Here is a 12,080-nt window from a genome sequence, read left to right as displayed (position 1 = left end):
AGAAATTACTTTGATTTTCAAATAAATTCTGACTGAAAAATCTTTTGGGATTAATAAAGTTAAAGTTTGAGGATAAAACATAGGTTTGCATTATAATGCACACTGGACTTTTTAAAGAATACAGTATATTATGAAATCATAGTTTCAGATTATTTTTTGTAGTTTGGCCCTTTTATAAGTGCTTAGCTGTCAGCACAGCAACTTGGTAGAATTTCTCATTCTTTATAACAAGTATTTGGCCAGCAAAAGAATGTTTAGTGAGCACCAGCTCTATAGTCCAATCAACTTTCTATTTTAATTTTTCACTTCAAAGTAATTCTGTTCAAGTATACAAATTCATACAAGTGAGGCTTTAAAAAAAGACTTCACTATAAAAATTTTCTGAAAACCATAAAATCAGGAATCTTGATGTTTTATCTTCATTTTATTTTAGAACATTGGGGACACCCAGTGTTCAAAGCACTTTAGAAAAGAAAATCTAAAGAGAAATTAAACCATATTAATAGCATTTCAGGTAAGAAAGTAATAAAATAATCACATATTTTCTTGGAATTTATTGCTTCATAAAGCCTGACCTCTAGTTAAGCTGCCACTGGTAAGTATCTTTAATGTCTGCATATCTTTTTCCTCAGTTTTTTATTTTGAAATTTTTAAATGAATGGAAAAGTTGAAAAAATAGTACAGTGAACACCTACCTATACACTCATCATACCTAGAATCACCAATTTTGTCACATTTGTTTAGAAAAACTAGTAAAAATAGTTTGCTTAGAGAAAATAGATACCTGTGTATGCCACTTGTCCTGTTTTAATTTAGAAACTTACTATTTCTATATTTTTATTAATAGGTAATTAGAACATAAAAATCTTAAATAATTTGGAAAGGGGAGGACTTCTAAAAACTTCACTAAACATGACTGAAATTTTGAAGAACATCTTTTGAAAATACATTACGTAATAGCCTAACTTTGACACGAACGGTAATCATAGCATTAAAGGAAAAACAATTGTAGCCTCTTTAAAACCTGTAAATATCCAGACTTTGAGAACTTACAAGTAATAATGCTATTGGCAAATCAAACATAAGCTCATTTTCTAAAAAGAAAAAACAGAGAGTAGGACAACTCATATGATTATACCAGATTATGCCAAGACCTGATTTAACTAGTGTTTCTTGTCTGGGTTTCAAATATACTTGGATCTCTTACATAGTTAATATAAAGGCAGTGTCTTTGATGTGCTTTTCTCCCCCTTGTTTTTTAAAGTTGTAGACATGGTCCATTCATAGGCATGTATCACTATACTTCGCTTGAGTAATAGTGAATTATTTTGTGGCAAGAATATTATCAACTTGGAAGCTGATAAAAGATGAAGTATATTCTAACAAAAATAAACAAGTTCAGGGCAAGGGGATAAGCATCATAAATCTTGTGTTGAAATCAGAGTCTTTAGTTTCAGTGAACATGTAAGAACAGGAAAAGTGAATGTGTTGGAGTTCAGTTAAACAAAATGTGGATAGTATATAGTGCATGGAAATTGAAGACTTATTTTGAAGCATCTAGGTCCATAAGTTGAAAACTGGCAAGCAAGGAATATTGCTTAAATCAGTTAGAAACAATAATTAGCTAAAAGGTGGCAGCCCATTGGCTCAGGGCTCACTGTTATTTCTCTTTTCCTCCATTCCTTCTAGTTGATGATTAACTTTTTTTTGGTTGCATTATTTTTGGTGTACAATAGTGTGCTGTGCCATGGATAAGAGGCTTATAAAGAGAATAAGGTAAATTATAGAATGTAAAAGTCAAATTCTGTACTTGTTAGTTCTCATTAAAATTAAAGGAAGTACATTGGCAATAGGCCTTAGACCTCCAATAATGTGGGGCTAAGAACGAGGGGAAACTATTATTTATCTAGAACGCAACATGAGCCAGCATTTTGCTTGCTGCTTTGTTGTGAAAGATGTATATTTAACTGGGATGAGTAATCCTTGTAGTATTTTAAGTTACATTCATTGGATAGATTTTTATCAGTATTCTTACTAGTAGGAATATTAGAATGAAAAATAGTTTATTTCCAGTTTTCTTACCTCTACTGTTGTGAAATCAGATGATAATTTCCCAGAATTTGGGGGAATTGAAAGTGTGTCTCTCCCCTTCTTTAAATAAATAATAGCATAAGAAAAACCATAGTATTTGGGAGAACAGCTAAGTTTTCTCTTTAATTCATTGCATTAACTCAGCAATGTAGTGATCACCAATTAGAATAGCACACATGGAAAATACAAACGTGGCATAACGTGTACAAAGAGAGGCACTGGCGTGCTTTCCTTCCTTCTTCAGCCCTTTGTTAATCAGCAGTTGTCAGTGTCCTGCCCACACAGCTTTCGTTTGTAAACTTTATTTAAAAACCAGTGATAAGTATGGAAGCTTTTACAGAATTTTGTTTTTAAACAACTTTATCATAAGCAATGATCAAAGCTGTTTGTTCCTTTAGATTTTGGTAGATTATTTGTTAAAGTGATGTAAAACATAACTCATACCACAACTTGTCTTTGCATGCATTTTTATATATTTGTAGACAAATAGTGTATTCTAACACAGGAGTTGGCAAACCATGGCTCAATGGTCACTTTTTAAATCATGTGTGAACTTAGAATGGTCTTTTAAAGGGTTGTAGTAAAAAGAAAAAAAAGAATATGCAGCAGAAATCATGTGGCCCTCAAAACCTAAAGTATTTATATCAAACATAAATATCTGATCCTTTACAGAAAGTTTGCCAACCCTAAAATATAAATACAGAACTCTTAAGCTTGGGAAGTTCCAGTTCCAAGTGAGGAGGTGTAATGACATGACCCCCATCTCTCTCAGGAATGCCGCTCTTATAAACCTGCACAGAATGCTTGGAGCAGCTGTTCAAAGATTCTGAAAAGTAAATAGTGGCAGGCAAATTAGGGAAGACCAGAATTTGAAGTACCACCAAACTGGCTGTGAGTTTGCCATTTTCCCCTTGTGTTGTCACATGGCCTGGTCTCAACTTAGACTGAAACCAGGTGGCAGACAGCAGTGCAGGCAGAGAGCTCCAGGCTTTAGAAGTAGAGGCGTGGCTCCTAGTAGTAGCAGTGGTGCAGAGGAGGATATGGTTTCTTACTTAAAATGGGCAGGTAGGGGAGCCTTCCTTTGTGATTAGAGGATCTGTGGTCACAAGAGGATGGAGCACACTGCATTTATTTATTTTTCTCTTTCTGTCTGCCTACCAGTTGGCCCCCACTGCAGGAACAGTTGCAGATAGTGGCAAAATGGGAGGTAAATAAAGCTCCAGCTTTCTGGGCAGACTGCCAAGAGGGAGAGCCCCAGGGAACCAGAAAGTACTAGGGAGATCAGGGAGAGAAGGGAACTTGGGAAAGGGACCTTATAAAGTTATTCATGTCTTAAGAGACATGAATGATAATATCTCTGTAATGCTCAGAACAGAGCTTGAATAAGAGTAAACCTAATAAACAGCTAGTTAATAAATCAATTATTATTTTCCTTAGTGTTGTATAGGAAACACAGATTATCTTCCTTTCCTTGGTTTAGATTGTTAGGAGTCATGGGGATTAAAAGTATTGGCCCATCTGCAGCAACCATATGCCAGGCCACACTCATTTAATCTTAGAACATTGCACTTGAAAGGGATTTTGGAGGTCAGATGTTCTAAAAAGTAAAGTAGCAGCCCTCCCTGCAGTTCCACTTAGAGATGATCTGTCATCTGAGGCCGTCAGTGCACTTACAGTGAGAGCTGGCCACTTCTGGAGGGTCCTGTGATTGTCTAACAATCATGTATACATAATTTGTCCTTTTTTTTCTAGCCTCTGTAAAATGTAAAAAATTAAGTTGAATCCTTTTTTCACACTGTAGTTCTTAGTCATTCAGAATATTTGAATAGACTTAATTCTGTTCTGGCGATTCTCAAAGTGTGGCCCCAGGATCTTGCTTAACTGACAAACTTTTCTCAGGACACCTACTTCTCTCTTCCCCTTCTTTTAATCCATGAAGATATACCCTAAATTTTGTGTGTGTGCCTGTGTGCATTTTTCTGGAATGAGGTTTGATAACCTGAAGAACATTTAAGAATCACTGCTTTAGACATACTCTCAACTACAATTTGTCCTGCATACATTTGTATCTCAAGGGAACAGAAAATGTTTTTTAATTTTCTCATAATGGTAGAAAGTGATTGAAGACAAAGTTTAGGAATTTCACAGAAAGAGGAAAATCTGAGAGTTAAAGCAAAGAGGTAGAGTTCACCTATATTCGCTGAGCAAACCTCCTGATTTCTGTGGTAAGTCTTCCATCTAGTCTGCTTAGGGAATTATTTCTGATGTAATAAGAAATGTTAAGCAGAAGGTAGGATTCAGTGAAGCAGTCTTTTCTTGAAAACATCTATGCTGCAGTTGAGGAATAACTATTTTGTCCTGCAGTGGATAATTATCTTAGCTAAAGATAGATAGTATTGTGACTATTATATATTCAAGTGCATACATTATACACACACAAACAGATATAGTTCAGTTACCCTTCAAGGTCAACCCAGTTCTGTTTTGTTGTTTTAAGCTGCTGTATCAAGTCTCATGCTCTGCTGTTGAGAATAGAACAGGTATTGTCTCCTCATATGGTCATCCTTGACGTCCTTCGTAAGACCACAAAATGCAATTGCATGGGAAAACACCACTGGAAGTGCGGAGTAACTGATGTCGCTTTCATGAGTTATCTCTAGATTGTTACCAGCCCAAATAAATTCCTCATGCATGCATACATTTTATAATTGTACATAGCTATCTTGTCATCAATAGCCAATTAAATAACCACAGTTATGCCCATAAAATATATAACTTTTTAATAATTTTGCAAAATACCTAAAAGAAAAAATAAAATAAAGTATTATGGCTACAAATATATTTAATTCAGTAGAGACATAGTACACAGTAAAGATAGAGGTGATAAAATTTGGATAAAAGTATAAACTATTATAAGACTTAATGAAATTGAAATCATTCTGCTGATGAAAGTTACAAGGGAAGTATTTGTTTTTCATTTCTAAAGCCATGTCATTATTAGCTTACTATAGGAATGGCAATATAGGTCAGCAGAAATTATGTAGTAGTTACAAAAATCTGGTAAGTTTATCTATACTAACAAAGAGCTAATATGCTAATGGTCGATATGCTGTAACAGGTAACGACCAGGTCATTAGCATATTAGCTGGCGTGTTGCTCCAGAGAGGGGGCAGAAACGGGGAGGCACCCGGAGGGGGTGGGACCATCCTGTGTGGGGGAAGGCAGGGGTGAGAGTGCATAGCACCCCCCCCCCCACCAGTCCTTTGCCACCCACCGCTTGTACTCTGAGTGCCCCACGCAGCCCACCTGCCAGGGGCAGGAACACAGCGCAGCAGGCGAGAGGCTTCCATGCTCTCCTCCGGTGCCATGATGGGATGGAGCCACTGTGTTGCTCTGGAGACAAGGAGGAAGCGAGGAGGAGCCCAGAGAAGGCGGGACCAGCCCTAGGCGACTCAAGGGACTGAGGGCGGGGCTTGAAGCCGCCAGAGAAGGCCAGAGGGTTTGGGGGCTGGGCCAGGCGTGCTGGAGCTCTGCGTGGACAGGGTCAGTGTCAAGGCAGGGCAGCGTGCGTGCGATTTCAAATTGCGTGCTGGGCTCCTAGTTTAGTATAACAAACTATTTAAAAAGTTATGCTGCACATCTTGCTTTGTGTCTGTTGCTATCCTAAATTTAGGGTAGATCTTTAACAAAGGGTAAGAGAACTTATTAGATACTAGAGGCCTGGTGCATGAAATTCATGCACACGGGGCGGGGGGAGATCCCTCAGCCTAGCTTGCACCCTCTTGCAGTTTGGAGCCCTTGGAAGGTGTCCAACTGATGGCTTAGGCCTGCTCCCTGCGGGGAGCTCACTGACCACCAGGGGGCAGCTCCTGCATTGAGCATCTGCCCCCTGCTGGTCAGTGTGCATCATAGTGACCTGTCGTTCCACTGTTCAGTCGATTTGCATATTAGCCTTTTATTTTATAGGATGTGGTGACTGCTTCAGTTGATATAGAAGGAAGGTCAATTTGAGGTAAGGTGGAGAATTAAGGGGGAATGAAAGGAGACAGTGACACATGTTGATACCTTTGGCATTTTGTTTTGTTTTCTAACATGACAAATATAAGGTGCCTTGTCTGCCAGTCTGTGAGGTCTATGGACGTGGTAAGGTGAACTGAGCATTGCTCGATATTTTTCTTCCCAGATTGGCATCAAAGTGAAAATTCCTCTAGTAATGTCCACACCCTCTTATTTAGGGTTTGGTACTGCATCTTGCCCAAGAGAGTGTCAGGTAAATGTTGTCTGATGAGGATGAGAATATATTTTTTCCCCCGAGGAATTATCTTTATGGTTATGTGACACATTTCTCAGGGTCATTGGAAAATAGAAATCTTGTTTGAACTTGAACTCTTACTGTGTGGTTTTTGCTGGTTACTCTGTTATAAGTTTTATATGAATTTTAAAAAAATGGATTCATTTTGTAAAGTGCAAAATCCTCTAAATATTGAAATGTAATATAACTGGTTTTAACTGGGATATTTAAGAATAACATGTATTAAATTTGAATAATAAACATAAGGACTTTCCGAAGGTGTGAGTTTCCCAAGTTTTAGGAGTTTATGAATAGATCTTATTCCCTGCATTTATTGACTTGGTGTATTTTTAGCTAAATAGCAGGATAATTATTATTGCATAGAGTGTTAGCATAGCATCCTCAAAATGTCTCTGTGTGAGATTTGTGCTTGTCTGAATGTATGTAGTCAAGTCATTTTATTTTGAACTTGTGAAAGCATTAATTTCTAAACATTGTCTTTGTTTTCTTCAAAAGTAAATCAGTAACCTCAAAAGAAAATATTACTTATTTCTTGAGGGTTAGGGGTTACAGATTGTGGTGTATTCTGCCCCAGGATAAGTTTTGGGAAAATTACTTGGAAATCAAGGAATCTCAAGTGGAACTACTTCAAAACACTGCTATAATATGCTCTGTAAGGTAATTAAGTCTTGACATATAAAGACATGTAAATGTAGCCTTCTAAAAGAAGAGTTATAGGCTTTTCTTTCACAGTAGGGACTCTTAATAAATAATTTACATTAGTTGAATATTTGAAAAATACTGTATAGAATAAGCAGTGATACAGTTACCAAAATTTGTATTGTTTTTTCACTTTCACATCATTAATGCTGTATATATTTTTTTAAGCTGGATATGTCAAGTGACCAGATAACTGCCAATCTGCAAGCTGTTATCAATGACGTTTGTAGGCACAGACCGCTGAATTTGGGTGAGTGGGTAGCAGGGCTAGACTTTCCTATAGCCCTGTGATACTTTAAAAATGTAAAATATTAAGAAGACAATTAAGTCATATGCAACTACAATAGCAACAGTATATCCAGGTATTAAATAAATAACATTTAATTCTTCAAAGGATTCTTAATTGCCTTATTAACAAGTGTAGTTGTTTAGAGAGGAGACCTCTTTAACATTCGTGGAAGTTCTCTACATCCTGAAACCTTTGTAAATTCCCACATGATTTCTACCATTAAATGTAATAAATAAAATTTGAAGGAAAACGGTAACTGATTGCCTTCAACTTACAATGGCATTAAATAAAACAGAAATGGTAATGAAGCCACACCATTCACTTTGTCACTGGCAGTAGCTCTCTAAATCTTATTTATTTCAGAAAAGAAACAAGGTTTTAATCATGTCGTGAGAACAGTGAAACGTGATCGAGGCTGTGTAGTAGACTAGGGCCCCTATCATTGCATACGTGCCACTCATTCCTTCCTGAGGCAAGTTTCACTCGCAGCTGTTTGAAGCCAAGCAAGTGTCTTTACCTTCAATGGACTATCCACTTATAATTCTATCATTATAGGAATCTGTCACTTTGAGTTTTATATCCAAGTGTCTAACTACATCACAATATTTCACTATTTATCACTTTCTTTGAGTGCTAAACACACTGGTGATAACTGCCTCATTTGCTAAATCTGTTGTCTTGGATTTGACCATAGTGCTTAGTAATGGTATGAATATGGATTCCTGTATTCCAGGGATAACTTTGGTTTGAGTATAGGCTCCTCTGAGACTATAGGGAGTAGAATGAGAAATAGTAAATCTCTAAAAACAATGTAGTTATCTGGTTTTTGCCACTTTGAACAAAGTCCCTTAACATTAGTCATAGGAAAAGCCTTTTCATTTTTAAGGAATTTTATTAAATCTGTGTTGACTATTTTATTTATTTATTTACTTATTTATTTATAAAATATATTTTATTGATTTTTTACAGAGAGGAAGTGAGAGGGATAGAGAGTTAGAAACATCGATGAGAGAGAAACATCGATCAACTGCCTCCTGCACACCTCCTACTGGGGATGTGCCCACAACCAAGGTACATGCCCTTGACCGGAATCAAACCCGGTACCCTTCAGTCCGCAGGCCGACGCTCAGCCACTGAGACAAACCGGTTAGGGCTGTGTTGACTATTTTAAATAAATATTTAGACTATTTCCATCAAATGTAAATATTACTACCTGCTCTTTCATTGTTGACTTTGCAATAAAATAAATTCTAAGTGACCATATTCTGGAAGAGAATTATTCGTGATTATGTGTAGTTTAAAGGATAAATTAGAGTGTAGCTAGTTTGTCTTCTACTCTAGAAATAAAACGATTTTTCCTTTCTTATACTTTAAAATATTAGTTCGGTAATGTCAGTACTTACAAGCTATTCCATGAGTTCTGTAAGGTTCATTGTTTTATGTTTATATTTGCTTATTAGGTATCTCTGGAATAAAATGAAAGTTGATTCTTCTCTTTGTTTCCAGGACCCTTTGTGGTACGAGCTTTCCTTCGTAGTTCGACAAGCGAAGGTTTGTTACTAAAGATGGAGCCGTTGTTGCCTAAAGAAGTGGAAACCAAAGAAAGTAGCAAAGAAGCTGCCTGAAAGTGTTGTATTGTGAAATTATTCATAGTGGATGAAGAAGCAACAGAAAAATCATAAAACTATAATTTCTACATTTGGTGTCTTGTTATTCATTTATTTACTAGGGGCCCAGTGCACGAATTTGTGCACCTTGAAAGGGACTGTGGGTTGCAAAGCTGTGATAGGCACAGGGGCGGATCTCAGCTCATCTTCCTTGCCCCCAGCCAGCCCCTCCCTCTGTGGCCCCTGGTCCCTGTCTGCCGGCAGCCCCACTCCTACCGTTGCTCCCACATGCTGACGGCACCGGCCCCTCTCGCAACTCACTGATGGCGCGGAGTGATTGGGGCCGGCGCCAGCAGCGGGTGCGAGTGGTGGCTGCTGCCCCAATTGCCCCTCAGGAGCAGAGGGAGGTGGAGAAGCCCTCAGGGGCAGTCAGGGCTGGCAGCCGCCACTTGCACCCGCTGATGGTGCTGAGTGATTGGGACTGGTGCCGGGCACTGGCAGTGGGTGCTAGCGGTGGCTCTGGCGCCAGCAGTGGGTGCGAGTGGGGCCAGCGCCAGCAGAAGGTGCGTGGGAGCAAAGAATTTTCAGTAACCACCAGAGGCTCGCTCTGATGACAGCAACTGGCCCCCTGCCTTGGTCTTGCACCCCCTCTCACCTCCACCATCCCATTGCACCCGACACCCACCATGTTCCGCACATGCCCCTGGTGGTCAGCGCACATCATGGCGACCGGTTCGGTTGTTTCAGTTCCAGTCATTCTGCTGTTCGGTCTATTTGCATATTAGCCTTTTATGATGTATGTATTTGTTTATTTTGTTAATCCTCACCTGAGGATATTTTTCCATTGATTTTTAGAGAGAATGGAAAGGAGGGGGAGAGACAGAGAGAGAGAGAGAAACATAGATGTGAGAGAGAGACCCATCAATTGGTTGCCAAGGATCGACCCTGCAACCCAGGTACATGCCCTTGGCTGGAATCGAACCCATGACCCTTCAGTCTGTGGGCTGATGCTCTATCCACTGAGCCAGACTACCTAGGGCTTTTTTTAATTTTTATTTACTAGTATTAATTTCAGAGAGGAAAGGAGAGGGAGGGAGGGAGGGAGAGAGAGAGAGAGAGGAGAGGGAGAGAAACATCATCGATGAGAGAATCATTGATATGCCACCTCCTGCATGCCCCCTACTGGGGATAGAACCAGAAACCTGTACGTGTGCCCTGACTGGGAATTGAATCATGACCTTCTGCTTCGTACTGCATAGGTGGATGCTCAACCACTGAGCGACACTGGCTGGACTGGACTGTCTTACTTTTTGATCATCATAATTGGAAGTGGATTTTAACACTGGAAAAATCTTACAACACTTTAAAAAATAAGAAAATAAAATTTTCTTTGTGTCTGAGCCTGCCTTTAGATCCCTTTAAATCTTAGAATTCAGCTTTTACATGCTGAATTACTGTTATTATAGCAGCAATTTTTAGCTTAATAACTTTCCCTTGAGAACGGTACCATCTGAGGGAAAAGAAACATCCTTATTCCCATAAGAGAGAGAATGGCGGCGTAGTGAACTACATCACAAACATGACTATTTTCTAAAGAAAAAATATGGAAAATGTTGGAAAACATTCATACTAAAAAATTCTGAATGTTATTTGATATAACATGAATATAGAAAGTGACTAAGCCATTTAAATGTAGGTGTAAAATCTTTTCCTCTTAGGAATCAGTGTATAATATTTATATTTTTATAATAACAATACTGTTTATTTTAATGGTGCTTTGTGATATACAAGCACTGTGTATAATGTTTTCATATACGTAATTTGGTTCTGAATTCCTCTGCTTAATAGGACGTAATCACTTTGCTTGGTGTTTGTTGAATGAACATCCCAGGAGGTAGGTAGAACAACTTCCTTTATGGATGCAGAATCAGGCTAAGAAGTTACATGTCTTTCATCAAGTGACAGTTTGCAAACTGGTATTGGTCCTAAAGTGTTTACTGGTAGGTGACAACACAGGAAGAAAAAAAAACAAAGGTAGATAATTTTGTCATGCAGTTGCCAACTGTCTTGGTAATGATTTTCCATATTCTGAGGATGTCTTTCACTTTTTTAGGGATATTCAAATGCCCTTTATGAAATAACAGTGCTGATAAATTTGTTGGTGGGTTTTAGTAACAGCCAGTTTATGATGAATATTTTGACAGCTCCATGTAAGTCTCCCAAGTTGTTTTTGAAATTACAGTGTTTTGAGAAGTCCAAATAACTGTGCAGCCACTGAACCCCGGTAAGCTTTTTTTTCCTACAGAGAAAATTTAAAGGCTGTTTACAAAAAAACAGCTAACTACATTAACTATAAAACAGTAATGGCAGTCACCTTCCATTTTATGCTTTCCCTACGTCTTATTATTTCATCCTCACAGCAGTCCAGGGAGGAGAGTGTTGCTCCCATTTTATAGATAAGGAAATTTAAACTTGTAGGAGGTCCAAAAAGTGGCAAGCTAATATTCTAAACTAGGTCTGTCTGATTTTGCAGCACGTTCTTTTAACCATTAGGCTATTTTACTTCCTGTTTGTATATTTTAAGGTAAATTAAACTAACTGAACACTTAAAATTTAAAAATATTGAATAATTACACTTCAGTTTCTTAGTATCTCTGATTATGGGGTTATGATGGCTGATGGGAAGAGAGTAGAAATAAAAGGGGTGGAAGGAGTGGGATGAGTGAGACAAGAGTAATGCAGGTGGAGAGAGAGAAAAGATATTTCCCACAATTACTATCTTTTGAGAGCTTACTAATTAATCATTATTTGAAGATTCAGGTTCACAGAGTAGAAGCTCTATTGTATTTACTCTGTTAATCACAAGAAAATCTTGACAATTTTAGAAACACTAATTTTCAAAATCACATAATCCTACCACTCATAGGTAACCAGCATTAATATATTTTTAATGTATTTTTATTGATTTCAGAAAGGAAGGGAGAGGGATAGAGAAAGGGAAACATCAATGATGAGAGAGAATCATTGATAGGTTGCCTCCTGCATGCCCCCTACTGGGGATCAAGCCAGTAACCCAGGCATG

General features: G+C 38.1%; 1 protein-coding gene across 1 annotated transcript in view; it reads left to right on the top strand.

Annotated features, from left to right (window-relative positions):
• MRPL1 (mitochondrial ribosomal protein L1) overlaps nucleotides 1-9,092 on the top strand; it is a 51,537-nt gene extending 42,445 nt beyond the window's left edge. Inside the window, exons 8-9 of the mRNA XM_059667764.1 lie at nucleotides 7,271-7,352; nucleotides 8,898-9,092. Of these exons, the coding sequence (XP_059523747.1) occupies nucleotides 7,271-7,352; nucleotides 8,898-9,016 (201 nt within the window). The 3' untranslated portion in view covers nucleotides 9,017-9,092. The remainder of the gene's footprint in view (nucleotides 1-7,270; nucleotides 7,353-8,897) is intronic.
• The last annotated feature ends 2,988 nt before the right edge of the window (nucleotides 9,093-12,080 follow it).

The sequence above is a fragment of the Myotis daubentonii genome, chromosome 1 (assembly GCF_963259705.1).
Source record: "Myotis daubentonii chromosome 1, mMyoDau2.1, whole genome shotgun sequence".
NCBI classification, from domain to species: Eukaryota; Metazoa; Chordata; class Mammalia; order Chiroptera; family Vespertilionidae; genus Myotis; species Myotis daubentonii.
This window is presented reverse-complemented; position numbering and strand designations above follow the sequence as displayed.